At 42.1% G+C, this 17,954-nt stretch overlaps 1 protein-coding gene across 1 annotated transcript; it reads left to right on the plus strand.

The window, feature by feature from the left end:
- The first annotated feature begins 6,089 nt into the window (after positions 1-6,089).
- Positions 6,090-12,513, plus strand: DSEL (dermatan sulfate epimerase like). The gene is made up of 2 exons (XM_028102863.2): positions 6,090-10,055; positions 11,820-12,513. The coding sequence occupies exon 1, from the start codon at positions 6,408-6,410 to the stop codon at positions 10,044-10,046; it is 3,639 nt and encodes a 1,212-aa protein (XP_027958664.2). The 5' UTR covers positions 6,090-6,407; the 3' UTR covers positions 10,047-10,055; positions 11,820-12,513.
- Positions 12,514-17,954: the final 5,441 nt, after the last annotated feature.

A 17,954-nucleotide genomic window follows, 5' to 3' on the forward strand; every position in this document is an offset into this window, starting at 1 on the left:
CATACTTTTCAAGTCAGTGGACCAGGATGAGGTTTCTCAAACTCAGCAGTATCAACATCCTGTGCTGGAGAGTGCTTTATTTGGGGTGAGGGGCAGGGGCTGTGGATGGTAGGATGTCTAACAGCATCCCTGGCCTCTCCCCGCTGGATAACAGCAGTCCTTCATCCCCCAGCAGTGACAATCAAAAATTTCTCCAGCCATTGTCAGATTTGCCCCAGGCTAAGAACCACAGGTCTAGGAGAGGTGGGGGGAAGGGAGAGGGAAAGAGCCCCTTCTTGGGCTCCGCTTTTAAGTTTCACTTTGCCTAAAATTTTCTTTCACAGTAAAAGCAAAACTGTATGTACGCAGATGTGGGAGCAAGGAAGCCTCCCATTTACCAGTCCAGGGTTTTAGTGGACTTATTGGGAAACTTCTTTCCTCAGAATTTGGCTGTGGTATTTTTAAATTTTTATAAATCCAGTTACTGTCATACAGACTCTTGCACCACCGGATACACAAACTCAGGGCACACACAGCCACATCTTCATTAGCAACTCTGCAGGCTAATTCCCTGGCATTTTGAGATGTTTTGTATTCAAAGCAATTGCAGAAAGAGTATTTCTAGATTCTACAGCCTGCTTTAAATCTGTGGTTTTGTCTTTATTACTGGTGTGGCCTATTACTGCTGGCCAATCGTGCAATAAAATTTGCAGCTTAAGTTTGGTGTCAGTTTCTGCACATTCACAGCTGCTACCTCTCCGAACTCTGAGGAAAACACTAGTTCTAACAGTGCTCATGGATCAATGTAATACACATCTGGCCTTGGTAAGTGGGTCAAGAAATCTGCATCTGAGCTCTCACAGCCAAAACCATCTCAAGGAAGGGCTGTGCTAAAGAAGAATAACAAAGTCATCCCCGGATTCAAATGCCTGTTTTGCAAGCAAGCCGGTGCGTTGGGGATCTGCGTGTGGTCAGTTGCTGAACGCACAGCAATTGCTTCTTGCATATCTTAGCCCCAATTATTAAGAGTCCACCAGAATAACAGATCATGGACAAATAAGATTTCAGTCAAGGGACTTTATGTAGTGTGTCTTGGCTTGTTTTACTGCTTGCATTTTATCTTCCTGTAAGGCGATGTAGTATTTACCTTATGTTCTAAGGCTCAGAACTTGGAATTTACCAATCTTAAGACATAAAATTCTTGCAGAAATTCTCCTTAAAATGTTGGCCAACTTCCCAGTCTTAGTTTTCATTTGAATTAAGTCACCCCAAGAAAGCTCCAACTACTGATTGTGTGGTAACATGCTTCTCAGCACAGTTGGAGAAAAAGAGTTTCTGATTCTGTTCAGAACTCAGTAACCCACCTCAGACATTTATGACTTTTTCCTTTTCTGCCATAAAATGAAGGTGATAATTCATGTTCCACATTCAACGCACACTCAAGACAAAGTGCTGGGCTCTGGGTTAGGTGATGAGTATTAAAAAAAAAAAAGAAGAAGAAGAAGAAGGGAAGGAAGGGAGGAAGGAAAGAAGGCAGGCAGCTAGGCAGGCTCCTGCCTTGGGGAATCTAGTCCAGAAAGCATCATCTGTGTTGTAAGTAGGGTGGCTGCGGATAGGGCTGGAAGATATTTAAGTAAAGAAAACAAATTTTCACAAATTCTTTGAAATCACGAGCAAAAGCTCATGTAGATTTAAGAAACTTTTATATAGTGGGAAATTCCCAGAGTGATAGACTGTTACTGTTCTCCACTTATATTAAAATAAGATACTGCTCCAGGATTCTGAATTTAGCAGCTGTTGGCATATGTGTCTCTTGCCACACTCATAAAGTTTTCTTAATGTGCAATAACGTAACATACAGCTCATCTCTCCTATGGTTGGATGCATTATTTATAATTAACTAACTTTGTACTATCTTCATGTGTGGAAGAAGCAATAATAGGAGCTATCCATTTTTAGTTCACAGGAAACAAGACTCTATTTATTTTTCATAGTACCATTTACCTACCACCCTTTCTGCCAATGATTTGAATTGTTTAGCTATAGTTCTTATTTATCTCAACACACTGACAACTGGGAGATGATGCCTGCTCAAAGTGAATTAGCCTGAAAGCTCATCTGAAAATACTGAGAAGTTCGGTGCATCCTGCCTCAGTGCAGATGCGTGCGGTAAAACTAAAAGACCCCAATGTCTGTACCATTCATCTACAAAATGAAAAAGATCATACTGATGTGAATAAACCTGAAAAAAATCAAATGGAAGTTGAAATATTTGCCTAGCCGATGTTAGAGCTCATAATAATTCTCCATGATTCACTTTGCCCTGGCATCATGAGGAACTTTGGATCCACAGAATGAAAGAATACCAGTCCACATATTTTGTTCTGAGAAATGGTCTGCATATTTACTCACTATGTTTACTAACACTAATTCCTTGGCAGTTTCCAAAGTTCCCTTTAGGAAAAAATTACAGGAATCTCTGCATCTGGGCTCCTCTTTCCCCCAACTCTAAGGAGGCTGGAACCCACGCTGGGTCACATAGGGCACATATGTGACATTTGCAGGAATTTCTGTCCTTGGAGTTCAGAGGAAAACCCTTGTTTGAGAATGAACCTCAGTGGCAGAGGCAATGCTCTATGGGAGCCCAACTGTTAAAGGTCCAACTCATTTCAAACACAGCTGCAGTGCTTCAGAAGGGACTGACAGACTGCTAATGACTTGAAGGAATTTTGAATAGAGCACAGGAGTCAGGTGAAATATTAAGCACAAAACAAATGATCTAAGGACTGAATACAGATATAAATCATAGAGTGCTGGAGTAATTCATTCTAATAGGGAAACCTAAGAGATATTTACAGAGAAATTTAAGCATCTGAGCTGAGACCAGGATGATAAAAGACCTGGGGTTAGCTGGGCAGAGGACACCACGGGGAAAAGAATGAGGTAAGCATAGTTATGGGGGTGCCAAAGCAAAAGCAAATTTGGCCATTTGGACGGGGGTAGGGTTCCCAAGAGGACAAAGTAGAAGAGTAATGAGGTAAAAGCCACATTTCTTCCCCAAGATAAATTATGTGACATTTATTCCACTAGTAATGGAATACCATTTAGTCCTACCAAGAAGTGGTCTAAGCAAGGCACTCGTTTTTTAATGGACGAATCTGTCCCTTTTCCTAAAACGGAATGAAGCTGGAGGGAAATGAAGGTGTTACCAATCCCCAGCTGGAGATGGGCTTGTTCATTTGTGAGGCTTGATGTTTCACTGGATTCTTGTGATTACTAAGTTACTGTGACAGTTGAGGTCAGACCCTGGGTTGGCTCACACGGAAGCATAATTTCAGATATCTGTTGAGAAATTCCATATGTAGAATACAACAGGATTCACAGCTGCTCTAGCATATCTGAAGCCTGGAATTGCGCACAGGTGTCACAGTAACTGAGGCACACTGTCCTCTGTTTGTGGGTCTTTACTGAATTTCGGTTTTCATTTCTTTAATGAGAAAGAGATTCCTTCCCCTTGTTTGTCCCACTCCGTCTCATATTTATACTGCCGGATAAATTATTTCAATCAATAAAACTGATTAGTCTTTTTGTTTTCCTCTGATCTGTAGCATCCGTGCTCCTGAAGCCATTCTCATATTAATCCGCTGCATTGATTTTGCCTTTCTAAATGACAGCAACCTCAGCCAAGCTGCCTCTCATACCTTCCCCCCTCATCCATTGCTCTACCCAAGGGTAATTCCTGACATCCTACAGCGTTATCCCGCCTGTCCCCACTTCTCCTAGCATCTGTAATCATGCCCAGAAACTCCTGTCTCGCTCCCGGCCCCAGCCCACCAGTGCGCCCCCCGATAACCAAAGGGTAAATAGCAGCAGGACCCAGGCAGCAGTGCGAGGTCTTCAGACAATTGCACTTAACAAATTTCCCCCTCCCCCGGCTCGGATTGCCCACCGCAGCCCGGAACTCACGTGCCCAGAGACACCCACCGACGGGCTTTCGGATCCGGGGATGGGGGGCGCTCGTTCCCGCCCCTGGCCCCGCCCCAGCCTTGTTCTCGCCCCGCCCCGCTCCCTAAATCGCCATCTCTCTCCTCCCTACAGCCCCTCAGCCCTAAGGCCCCGCCCCATCTCGTTCCCGCCCCGCCTTCGGCTCACGTCGCAGTCTCTCGCCCTGCCCGGTGCCGAGGGCCCGCCCCTGTCTCCGCCTCCGTCTTGCTCCCGCCCCGCCCACCGCTCCCGTGTCCCCCCCTCCCACGCCCTTCCCGGGCCTGAGGCCCCGCCCCGGCCCCGCCCCCGTCTCGTTCCCGCCCCGCCCCCGGCCCGCGTCGCTGTCTCTCGCCCTCCCGGGGCCGCTCGGTCGGAGCTGGCACGGAGGAGCGGCGGCCGCGGCGGCATCGCGGCCTGGGGACGCCAGCGCTCCGCCGGACTCGGCGCCCGCGAGAGCGCCCTTTGCGCGCGGATCTGCCTTCCGGGGTGCTGGGCTGCCCGGAGCGTCCGGCGTTCCCCGAGGGCGGGCGTGTCCTCGCGGCGCGGGGCGGGGGACCAGCGCGGGGCCGCAGCCTGTTGGAGCGCGGGGGGTGCCGTGCCGGGGGCGCTGGGAGCCCTGCGGGGGACGGCGCGGCCCGGCTCCCTGTGCGGAGCAGTTTTCGCGAACTCTCCACCTCCTCCTCATTGGGGCCCAGCGCTGCCGGGAGACCCCGTCTACATCTAAGGAAGGTAAGCAGACTTGGCCATTTAGGGGTCGCTTGTCCCCAAACCACAGCCAGAGGTCGAGGGTGGGGAGCGGAGGATGGGGGCGGCACGTACGTAGGAAGCGAACGAAAAAAAAATGCAACAGGCGGGGCGGTTCAGGAAACTCTAGCGTTAATGTTTCCTACAGAGAGGAGACTTGTCCAAGACTGAAACTTGGTTAGGTTCTTCAAATCCGAAGACGGGCAGAGGCGACGCTGCACCTTAGTCTGGGTCTGAGCTCCCTCTGGTGGCCTCTTGTAAGGATGGAAGACGAGGCTCCAGGTGAGGTTTGGAGCGCCGTTGCTTGCTCCCACGCATTCTCATGATTTCTCCTTTGAGAAACGTGACTGCTCTCAGTAGTTTCCCCTACAAAGGCATCCTTTGATCCCGTAAAAGCTAATCCCTCAACCGGAATCAGAAAAAGTCCTTTCAACTTCTGCTTTTTGTCCCTGAGTTCTTTGCGACCAAACCAACAAGAATGATAGCAGGAGTCATTTTTGTGTTAACCGCACTTGAATAAAAACAGGTTAAATGAGTCAAGCCAGCCACAGTTAAAATAAATGCCGCAGGAAAGTTGCATCTTGTAGCTGCTGGTCATCTGCCACCATTCATTGTTATCCTAACGTGCATTTAAAAGTGTAAGAAAAACAAGAATCACTTGAGCTAATTTAGGTTGTATTCAATTGCAGATTTTATCGTGATTCTTAAAATTTCTGTCAAGAGATTGTAGAACCTTTAAGTCGTCAGTTCATGTCCACTCCCAGCATATCTGTAGCCTCAGAGAATTTCTTTTTGTTTTTCCTCCAGAAAGGAGTGTCATGAAAAAGGAACAGAAAAGAACCGGCATTCTTGGTCAAAGGGGAGTTTTCTTTTCCAGTTGGTGGTTACTTCATGATTGGAAGCGAAGTACCTAGGTGGCTGAAGAGATTAGATTTTTATAGTTGAACAGATGGAGCTGATAAAAGAAGACATGAAAATACTTTCTCTGGGTCATAATGGGCAATGAGTAAGTAAGCCTGAACAAGACAGATTTGAAATGAGGGCAGAACTTTTGATTTTTTAAGACCAAGTAGGACTTTGAACTCTTGTTGAGGATGTTCTTTTCCCAAAACTGGAAGAAGAAAACATTTGCAAAGCAAAGGTGTAAAAAGTGGAAGGGAGTAACAACCAAGAATTTCAGCTTCAAGAATTTCAGTACATCATCAACTCCTTCGGGCAGACACAGGCACAAGGATCATACGTGGGGGTGATGGTTTCCTATCCTAGGAACAACTTTTTAATTTGGATTTTGGAGTTCTTATTTTTCTTTCTTTCTTTCTTTCTTTTTTTTTTTTTTTACAATTTGTGTTTTGACTCTTCATGTTAGATAGATTTATGTAAAGGAGGTAAATCCTGAATTCATAGTATGTTTGACTCTACCACACTGTTTGCTCTGTGATATGGAAACATAGAGGTTTTAACATTCCTCGAAGTTTTATGGGAAGCAAATCTGTGTCAGGGACACAGTGTAAGTTTTCTCCTTTTGGCAACCCACCTTGCTTTGAATGAACTGAATGTCAGCTGGATTTCACAGCATATCTGATTTACAGTCTTTGTGTTATCAAGGCCTTAAATGTTATGCTTTATCCTAGGCAGATGGGAAATACCTTGAGCACTGTGTTTGACATGTATGCCTAAGGAAGGGACCTCCCCGATGGATCATGGCGTTAATGTTTACAGGACATTTCTTATTTTTAGCATTAGTGATGTTGGCTTTCTCTACTTTTGAGGAATCTGTGAGCAATTACTCTGACTGGGTAGTTTTCACCGATGATACAGATCAGTTTAAGACACAGAAAGTGCAAGATTTCAAACCCAGTCCAAAGCTGAAGAAAAGTATGCTTCATCCAAGTTTATATTTTGATGCTGGAGAAATCCAGGCAATGAGACAAAAGTCTCGTACAAGCCATTTGCATCTGTTTAGAGCTATCAGAAGTGCAGTCACAGTTATGCTTTCCAACCCCACATACTACCTACCTCCACCCAAGCATGCTGATTTTGCTGCCAAGTGGAATGAAATTTATGGTAACAATCTGCCTCCTTTAGCACTGTACTGTTTGTTATGTCCAGAAGACAACGTTGCCTTTGAGTTTGTCTTGGAATTTATGGACAGGATGGTTGGCTACAAAGACTGGCTGGTTGAGAATGCACCAGGGGATGAGGTTCCAGTTGGCCATTCCTTAACGGGTTTTGCCACTGCCTTTGACTTTTTGTATAACTTACTAGATGATCATCGAAGACAAAAATACCTGGAAAAAATATGGGCTGTTACTGAGGAAATGTATGAGTATTCCAAGGTCCGTTCGTGGGGCAAACAACTTCTCCATAATCACCAAGCTACTAACATGATAGCATTACTCACTGGGGCTTTGGTGACTGGGGTAGATAAAGGTTCTAGAGCAAACGTGTGGAAACAGGTTGTAGTAGATGTGATGGAAAAGACGATGTTTCTGTTGAATCATGTTGTTGATGGTTCTCTGGACGAAGGTGTGGCCTATGGAAGCTACACAGCTAAATCAGTCACACAGTATGTTTTTCTAGCCCAGCGTCATTTTAATATCAACAACTTGGATAATAACTGGTTAAAAATGCACTTTTGGTTCTATTACGCCACCCTTTTACCAGGCTTCCAAAGAACTGTGGGTATAGCAGATTCCAATTATAATTGGTTTTATGGTCCGGAGAGCCAGTTAGTTTTTTTGGATAAGTTTATCTTAAAGAATGGAGCTGGGAATTGGTTAGCTCAGCAAATTAGAAGGCACCGACCTAAAGATGGACCAATGGTCCCCTCCACTGCCCAGAGGTGGAGTACTCTTCACACTGAGTTCATCTGGTATGATCCCCAGCTCACCCCACAGCCTCCTGCTGAATATGGTACTGCAAAAATGCACACATTCCCAAACTGGGGTGTTGTCACCTATGGGGCTGGGTTGCCAAATACACAGACCAATACCTTTGTGTCTTTTAAGTCTGGGAAGCTAGGGGGGCGAGCGGTGTATGACATAGTTCACTTTCAGCCATACTCCTGGATTGACGGGTGGAGAAGCTTTAACCCAGGACATGAACATCCAGATCAGAACTCATTTACTTTTGCCCCCAATGGGCAAGTGTTTGTTTCTGAAGCTCTCTATGGACCCAAGCTGAGCCACCTTAACAACGTACTGGTGTTTGCTCCATCACCCACAAGCCAGTGTAATAAGCCCTGGGAAGGTCAACTGGGAGAATGTGCACAGTGGCTCAGGTGGACCGGCGAGGAGGCTGGTGATGCGGCAGGGGAAATTGTCACTGCCTCTCAGCATGGAGAAATGATATTTGTGAGTGGGGAAGCAGTGTCTGCTTACTCTTCAGCAATGAAGCTGAAAAGTGTGTATCGTGCTTTGCTTCTCTTAAATTCCCAGACTTTGCTAGTTGTGGATCACGTTGAGAAGCAAGACAATTCCCCAATAAAATCTGTCAGTGCCTTCTTTCATAATCTGGACATTGATTTTAAGTATATCCCTTATAGGTTTATGAATAGGTACAATGGCGCCATGATGGATGTGTGGGATGCACACTACAGAATGTTCTGGTTTGATCATCGTGGCAATAGTCCCATTGCTAGCATACAGGAAGCAGAGCAAGCTGCTGAATTTAAGAAACGGTGGACTCAATTTGTTAATGTTACATTTCAGATGGAATCCACAATCGCAAGAATTGCATATGTCTTTTATGGGCCATATGTCAATGTTTCCAGCTGCAGATTTATTGATAATTCCAATTCTGGACTTCAGATTTCTCTCAATGTCAATAATACTGAACATGTCGTGTCCATTGTAACTGACTACCATAACCTGAAGACAAGATTCGATTACCTGGGTTTTGGTGGCTTTGCCAATGTGGCTGATCAGGGCCAAATAACCCGATTTGGTTTGGGCACTCAAGCAATAGCCAAGCCCGTAAGACAAGGTAGGGTTATTTTCCCCTTTGGATTTAAATTTAATATAGCAGCTGGGTTGATTTTGTGCATTAGCTTGGTGATTTTAACCTTTCAGTGGCGGTTTTACCTTTCTTTTAGAAAGCTAATGCGGTGGGTCCTAATGCTTGTTATTGTCTTGTGGTTTATTGAGCTGCTGGATGTGTGGAGCACTTGCACTCAGCCCCTCTGTGCAAAATGGGCAAGGACAGAGGCCGAGGCAAGCCCGAAGTCCTTGTCTTCCGAAGGGCACCACCTCGATCTTCCCTACGTCGTCATTACCTCACTTCCTGGTTCAGGAGCTGAAATTCTCAAACAGCTTTTTTTCAACAGTAGTGATTTTCTCTACATCAGAGTTCCTACAACCTACATCGATATTCCTGAAACTGAATTTGAAATTGACTCATTTGCAGATGCCTGTGAATGGAAGGCATCAGATATCCACAGCGTGCATTTCCGTTTACTCCGAGGCTGGTTGCAGTCCTTGGTTCAAGACACGAAACTACATTTGCAAAACATCCATCTGCATGAACCCAGTAGGGGTAAACTGGCCCCATATTTTACAGCAAATAAGGACAAAAAAAGAAAATTGAAAAGGAGAGAGTCTTTGCCAGAACAAAGAAGTAGAATGAAAGGCACCTTTGATAGAGATGCTGAATATATTAGGGCTTTGAGGAGACACCTGGTCTATTACCCAAGCGCGCGTCCTGTGCTCAGCTTAAGCAGCGGGAGCTGGACCTTAAAGCTTCATTTTTTTCAAGAAGTTTTAGGAGCTTCTATGAGGGCATTGTACATAGTAAGGGACCCTCGGGCATGGATTTATTCAATGCTGTACAGTAGTAAACCAAGTCTCTACTCTTTGAAAAATGTACCAGAACACTTAGCTAAATTGTTTAAAATAGAGGGAGGTAAAGGCAAATGTATCTTAAATTCAGGCTATGCTTTCGAGTATGAATCGTTGAGGAAAGAATTATCAAAATCCCAGTCAAATGCAGTCTCCCTGTTGTCTCATTTGTGGCTAGCAAACACAGCAGCGGCCCTGAGAATAAATACAGATTTGCTGCCTACCAGCTACCAGCTGATCAAGTTTGAAGATATTGTACATTTTCCTCAGAAAACCACTGAAAGGATTTTTGCCTTTCTCGGAATACCTTTGTCTCCTGCTAGTTTAAACCAAATATTGTTCGCCACCTCCACAAACCTTTTCTATCTTCCCTATGAAGGGGAAATATCACCAAGTAATACTAATGTTTGGAAACAGAACTTGCCTAGAGAAGAAATTAAACTGATTGAGAACATCTGCTGGACACTGATGGAGCGTCTAGGATATCCAAAGTTTATGGACTAAATGCTGCAGGTCAGCAGAGATTTGCACTAATCCTTTGCAGCCCGGTTTGTGGATGTGACGAGTTTGTTTATTCTTGTACTATGTGTGTGTGCGTGCGTGCGCGTGTTCAGTTTGTTACTTGCACAGAGATTATTTTAAAAATAGGCCACATATTTGGCCTAGCAGGATTTATTTTTACGTCGCTACTTCCCTTGCCTTTGTTTCTGAATTTTTTTTCTGCTGAAATGTTCCTGCTACAGAGGCGTAGATGAAGTTATAGGATGGCGGTCAGTGGAGGTAAGAAGATTTTACAGGTTTTTGTCTGGCCGTCTCGTCTGTAACTGTGCTGATCTATCTTGGAACCTCAAACACTGCTAAAGGCCTTTCAATTGCTGCTTTGCCCAAGCATCTGTTGCTTTCAGGATGGACTACAAAAGTTCCTTATCTTTTTTAAAAGATCTTCTAACACATTTATCTTGCACCAAAAAAAAAAGGGGGGGGGGTTTGGTGTTTGTTTTGTTTTGTTTTGTTTTTTTCCTGTGTATAATGTTCAGTGATATCACTGGGGAAATGGTGAAAACTCCTATCAGAACTATAGAATTCTTTCTGGAAAATAAAGGTGGAAATACAGAACGAACATTTTTTTGAGGTCCGAGACAGTGGCCTGAAAAGCCTCCTTAAAGTTTTTTTACTTGGAAGGAACAAGGAGTCAGTCTTTGAACAATCTGGGTGCCAGGGGCTGGGAGAGTATTTTAGACTTGCTTGTCTGTTTAAAACTCTCTTCTCTCTCTTGCCTCCTTGAAGCTACAGCTGTTCCCACCCCTCACACCCTGTCCTTTCTGTCACTGTCATGCAAAATAACCCATTATTGATTGCTGAAGTCCCGACATTTGTGGGGATTTTTTTTCCCCCTGATGATTAATCTTGCATTAAAGAATCGCACTTAGAATCGAATTTCTTTTTGTGGAATCCTCACCGTATGACTCAGAGAAAGCAGTACCAGTGCTGCCAGTGTTTTTTTAGCCTGGAAACAGAATTGGAAACCTGCCCAGCTGATCCTGCATCCCTTTGAATGAGTTTGCAGACTGCCAGTGTCTGCAAAAGTTACAGGCAAATGGGAGATGACATCAGAGGCATCTGTTTCTTTTACCATCTGCATCTTATTATAAATGTAGTCGTCATAAAATCTGGTTCATTTTATTTTGGTAGGCTCTGAAATCAAAATGCCACGCCGTTAGATGCCGTTATAAGCTGGGGGAGTAATTACCACGCACTGGACGAAAACCATCAGGCGGTGTTGAGACCTGATGAAAATCTCTGTACAGATTGCAGTCTTTCTGACGTTTCAGACTGTCGTTTCCCCAAGCTCTCCAACACTTGCGAGTCTGTCCTTCTGACCTAGATAAAAGTGGTTCTTTCTCAGTAGTTTGTTATTATGTCAAAATGTGCCTCCAGAGTGATAAGGCTGTGGATATGTTCCATTCCAGCTAAACCTAACTTGGCTGTCATTTTTCTTCCATTATAGTGTGAATGCAGACCGCTCCTCCTCCCCCAGCTTTACTTCCTTCCCTCCGCTCTCCCTGCTTTCTCTCTGCAATGTCAAAAATGAATGGAAAATCGTATTTTATCAGTATAGGTTGAGAGGGCAGCTGAAACCTGAGTCTACACAGGTATTCTCAAGGAAGGTTATTCTACCTACCTCAGGGTTATCAACAAGCACGTAAAATTGCTGCATGGATGATAACACTCTTTCCATTACTGGTCAGAGTCTCAGTGTTTGCTTTCAATTCCCAGGATGTGTGATCTCAAATCGGATCAAATCAAAAGGCTTTGGGTTGGCAGTAATGGCAGGTCTGATCAAGGTAAGACTTACACATGTGTACAGAAGCTGAACCGCTCCCTGTTAATATTGCAGAAACACCCCCAAGGGGAAGGAGAGAACCAGGTGGACTATGTGGAGGAATCGGAGGAGAGGTGGGGAAAATGAAAAAAAGCAGTTGTGTGAATGAGCATGGGAACGTGTTACTGATAGCTGAAGAAAGGGACACGTTTACCAAAGTGATCTTCACAGTGTGTCCTAACTTTCACCCCCACACAGCAATGCCAAGATGAATTTGCCTGGCACCGTACTCACCTCCCCCCACCCCAAGGGAAGGTCTGCTGGAAGAGACCTCTATCTGCAGATTCCCCTTTGAGGAACATTATGGGTGAAGGATGACCCAGGCGTTGGATCTGCACGCAGATGTTCATGCTTGGGACCCCTTGCCTTATAATACCTGAGGGGACTAACTCCCAGAACGTCCAGGTCCTGCATCCTTAGGGTGTTAGCTTCAGAAAAATTCCGATAGCCTCCACACTTAATTTTATTTGTATCGTCTTGAAAATCATTAAAGGGATGATTGTCACTATGTGACTCTTCTAAAGGAGACGCCTGTCCTCTCTGTAAAATTAACCCCTTTCTTTATTAACTTCCCCGAACTTAGGCCTAACTGGGATAAAAACTGTTACTAAAATAATAGAATTTAGGTCTTGAAATTAAAAAAAAAAAAGACAGTTTTGCTGACAAGGGTAACAAATGCAATGGTAATAATATGGTTCTCAAAAGTTTGAAATAATGCAAATTACTCACTTAGGATGAAAGAATAAGGCCATATCCAGAATTGAGTTTAAAGAATTTCTGGAGAGGATAGGAAGTGGGAGACTCTCTTCAGGAAAAGCAAGATGAATTTATGAGTATGCTTAAATTTAATTGATAGAAACCTAGAGAGGCACAAGTTTTAAGCAAATGACAAGAAAATGTACATATTAGGAAAGCACTTGTTAATAAAGGCCTATAAATAAATAAAACATACATATTAGGTCTAGACCCAAAACATGAGACATCATCTGATTGGCTGTCTTTTTAAACCAACAGAGAAGAATTAGTAAAAGCCTGACGAGAACGGGATGTTAAACTCCCAGGCAATGGCAGAGGACTTGCCACAAAACCTTCAGCAAATGCATTCAAAGAAGCAGTTCCCCTCCACCCACACTAGGGCATCTTAAAGATTTTCCTTTTGTGGAAATGTTACCCCTCTGCCAGTTACTTCTGGTTAACGTGGTTTATCAGCACTTTTGGGTGCATCATTGAAGATCCCAGCCATTCTTGTTATGTAAAGGATATCCAATTATCTGTGAGTAGACATTAGCAATGGTTTTTAAATGACTACGTTTGATTGGCTTGATTAACTGATGATAATTAGAAAAATATTCACTGATTAATTTAGGAAAAATGTAAATGGAAGGCAACACATAAATACCGTTTCCAGAGATAAGGATGCCTAATATAGGATATGTCAAGGAATTTAATATGTGGGCTATTTACTGCTTATTTAAATGTTAGCTAAAGCATGGCTAATACATATAAAAATGTCTGCTAAGGCGATTTCTTCCATTATCTCACTAGTGTCATTATTCCGTTCATGTTAGCAGGGAAGTTCAAATAATATTCTAAGAGCTAAATGACTGAATTTTTGCACAAAGGATGAGAGGAACTTCAAACAATAGATTCTAACGTTCTCTAACCTCTAGATGCTTGAGCTATAATTTACATGAGCTTGTGTTATATTTAGTCCACGTAATGTATATATATTTAATTCTGTTTCCAGAGATAGGTTCAGCTAATGCTTCCAAACCATAGAGAATTTCATTTTTGTTTTTCTTTTGTTTTTCTTTCACACTTACCCAGTTATTCAGTGAAGGAAAGATAGACTGAAGATCATAAACTAGCTTACTCTGGAACTATATGTATAACAAGACTCAACTATTAATAAATAAAAAGCTAAAAGCAACTTGGCTATGGTTGGGATAATTTTGTAATAGCTCTCTTTACGTCTTTGGGTAACTGAGGATTTTATGTGGAGCCGAGAAGGCAGGGACTTGAAATGGGGAGCACACTGAATACTGACATTCAGCCTCGGGATTTCAGCCACAAAACTTGCTCCATTAAGTGATGAGCTAGCCTCTTCTTTCCCGACTTAATCCCAGGTCTGTCTCTGACTTGGCCTCATTTCCGTCTTCTGCATACATCATCCCACTTACGAAATGGCAAGAGCATCCCTTTACTATGCACCTGTGCTCTACATCTGGCCCTGCGGCCATTGGTAAGATCTCTGTGCTGCATGATGCATTACTCATGAAGAAGGTTACTTGAGACGTTCTAAGTTTGGTGTGCAGGATTGGCATAGTGAAGACTTTTTTTTTTTTAAAGCTTTTTTTTTTTTTTAGATTTCATTTATTTATTCATGAGAGACAGAGGGAGAGAGAGAGAGAGAGAAGCAGAGGGAGAAGCAGGCTCCCAAGGAGCAGGGAGCCCGATGCGGGACTCGATCCCAGGAACCTGGGATCATGACCTGAGCCGAAGGCAGACGCTTAACCATCTGAGCCACCCAGGCGCCCTGAAGACTTTTTTTTTTTTTTTTTTTTTAAAGAGAAGCATCTATAGTGAATTCGTCTCTAGTGTGCTATGCATTGAACTGTAATGTTTTTATATGTCTCGTTACAATCCTCACAACTCTATACGGTACTTATTTTACAAATAAATTTGAAACCCCCATTATCTCTCTAGGAAGTGTATTTTTGTAAGGGAATTTTTAGTGGATTTACAATTCATCAGTTCATTTATTCACTTTACTTTTTGGGTATCTACTGTTGAGATACTGACTAGTGTGAGGGAAGAACAGAAAAATCAGTTGACCGACCCTGCTGTGTGAGGAATTGGCAGTCTTTCCAGACTTCAAAGCTAATAGGAATTCATCAAGAGGCGGAGAAGAGGGGGCATGCCAGTTAGTGATTATCACCCGAGGAAAGACACCGAAAATTGTCTCTTTTGCGGTAGACATGGTTTATTTCTGAAATGGTGGTTGTGAGGAAAGAGAGTCATTTACTGAGTTAAAGGAAGTTATGCTTGGTAAACTTGGATGGAGATCACCACCTATTTTTTCTTAATTAGGTTTTGGCTCTAGATGTCATAGGACATCCCATTAATGAGTACCCTTTTCCAAAAGGGTAGTGCAAATAGAACAAAAGCAACACTTGCTCTCTCCCCATTCCCCCTCACTCAACTACCCTAACACTATTCACAACAAAGAAATTGGGTCATAGGTGAATATCAAGAGATGCCCTGAAGAGAAGAGAATATGTGAGTATGGTCTGACTGGTGTGCGTACGGATCATTGCTAGTAATGACAGAAACGTAACACCATGTTTTTCATCCAGAGTCCAGCTGACCAAGAGCATCTTTCCCTGTTCCTCCTCTCTGAGTGCCTCCAGACCCGCAGTGCCGGACATAGCTATCAATACCGGGAATGCAGCAGGGAACAAAAATCTATGGAGCGGACAGTCTAGTGAGGACTAGAGAGAAGCACATTTTGCATTTCACAATGTTTCTAGCTCAGAGAAGTTTACACCAAATGGAAGTGCCTACTCGTGTCAAATCTGTGACTAACAAATATATTCAAGTAGAATTCATTTTAGGAAAAAAAAATCTGCTCTTTCCTCCACGATGTAAATAATACCAGCAGGAAGGGAGGGGAAGAGAAAAAAAGGAAAGGGAGGGAGGGAGGGAGGGAGGAAAGAACTTAGAACACAGAAAGTAAGGTGTACAAGGAGAATCACTCCTGTAACAATTGTGTTAATTATTCTATGAACTATTTAAAATCTCTTTGAAATCTTATTGCAGTTAAAACGAGAAAAAAGATAAATCATAATTTGAGCAAATCTTTTTTTTTTCTAGGATTGCACTCTCAAGATCAAATGTAATTTTTCTTTGAAGTGTAGTAACACTGATGTTGTATTTTACTTACCTGTTTCAGGTTTTCAAATGTCTGAGATACGTGATGTTTTCCCATATGTTGTCTCCCTCTCTATTTGGGATATATACATTGTTCTTAATGGTTTAGGGAAGCAAACTTTCACACACAGGTGATATCTGTGATGCTCTCCATTCTTCTTTTTTTTTGGAAGTTTGGCTCCCAATCACTGTACTTTTCTTATTTAGAGCATGAGCAATATAAACTCCCTGATCCCTGCATTAAAATCTAGCACCCCTCTATGCACAATACATAACACACTTCTTACCTTATTTATTGCATGATGCAAATAATGCTCTACACCCTTATTGTACAAGAGTGAAAGAATATTGTCCAGTTTTTCTGGTATTTATTTATTGTTTTAATTATGTATTCATTTATTCCTTTACTTTGTTCCAAAAGATTGATTTTATTGTAGATTTGTTTAAAGTACATGAGATTTAAAAATATGGCTATTTTAAGTATATTAAGCCTTTTTAATTTGATGCCTTAATGTGATATTTCACAAAACTTTGAAGGGACGATTTATTTCTGTGTAAAAGAACACAGTAAAACAACCAAGAAGTGATGAAATTGCTTTCATTAGATACCTATAAAAAGATAAATGCATATAAAGAATGCAGTTAATAAAAGTCAGGTGGTTTTACTTTTCATATCAGACATTAACCTGAGCCCTATGGCTAATTCAATGCTAACAGTGCACAGCATGCTTACAGTGAGCTTATGAGCACCAACAAATTTGTGGTTATTTCTCCAGATTTACCAAAATAAACTGAATTGCACACACATTCATTTATGACTTTCTCTTCTACCCAACACTAATTATAAAGCTGAAAAATATCCCATTGTTGAACACATGAGTAGAAAGGAACATGCTTGTATACACACATAACAACTTGGTGGAGTTCCATTACCATAAGAGGCATAAGGTTTTTTCTGAATAACTAACAGCCGACCCCTGGGGGCGGGGGGTCTTCCACTGGCCTTGTTTGTACCTTCCCCCATTTCCTTTCTTCATTTGAAGAGGATCATTTCTGTTAAAATGTTACATTTATATAACAATTTTATATATTATATGAACTTTGGAATTAGAAAAAAAAAAAAAACTGAACACAAAGCCCTAGGTCAGTGAATACTGACCAGCTGTGAGGTTTTGGGCAACTTTCTTAATTTTAAATCTCCATTTCTTCCTCTGTAAAACTTTCCTAGAGTCGATGCATGGATTAAATAAAATCACATGTAAAAAAATAATGGAATGGTACTTGTTTCCTCTTTGTGATGATCACCTACAATTCTCTGGTCTTTTATATTTTGGTTTAGTATTTAAAGTAGCCTCTATTTTAGTGTAATATTTAATACATCAGTTGAGTCACACAAACATGTAAAATCACGATTATACATTTAATACATTAATTGGAAGCAGTGTTTTCTTTATGGTCACATTTCAAGAAAAAATTTTATTTCAGCTTTCACTTCAGCTTCCATGTCTGTCATTTCCAGAGCCATGTGGTTTTTTGTTTTTTCCAGAGCATATTATATTCATTGAAATAGAATTTTTAATTTAGGTCTGATGCAATTGAAATTGTGTTCCATATCACAAGTGCCATTTTTATAACATTAAGCATAACTTTATGCCCATACCTTCATTCAATAGATACATAATTGTGATCTATATTGTAACCGCTTTTTTTTCTTTTATTTTTTCCACTTATTTATTGTGAAATGAACATGAAATCTGAGGTGTTTTAAGACTATGTGTGAACGTTGTGTTTACTCCATGAACTGTGATGATGGATGTGGAAGCCAATTGGAGGTAGCATATCCAAATTACATATATAATGATTGTTCAGCTTAACACCATACTTCACAAAGTTTGCATCAAAATACAATTATCTGATCTGTGTAGAATATTTTTTTTCTGTTAAATCACATGTCATTCACACATATTTTTGGGTTGAGGTAAAATTCTACAGTACCTTATCCTATCGTTGATGCTTTGTAAGTTCAGATGCTCTCTTGCTTCCATGGCTATATATTGGGACCCAGGAGCACATTCCAGAGCCTCCAGCCAGAAACTCAG

The sequence above is a fragment of the Eumetopias jubatus genome, unplaced genomic scaffold (genome assembly GCF_037043125.1).
Source record: "Eumetopias jubatus isolate StellerSeaLion01/CBP00866 unplaced genomic scaffold, mEumJub1_p1.0 scaffold_16, whole genome shotgun sequence".
Taxonomy (NCBI): Eukaryota; Metazoa; Chordata; class Mammalia; order Carnivora; family Otariidae; genus Eumetopias; species Eumetopias jubatus.

Excerpts from the sequence above, each read along its gene's own strand:
- DSEL (XM_028102863.2), top strand. The coding sequence starts at position 6,408 with ATGGCGTTAATGTTTACAGGACATTTCTTATTTTTAGCATTAGTGATG.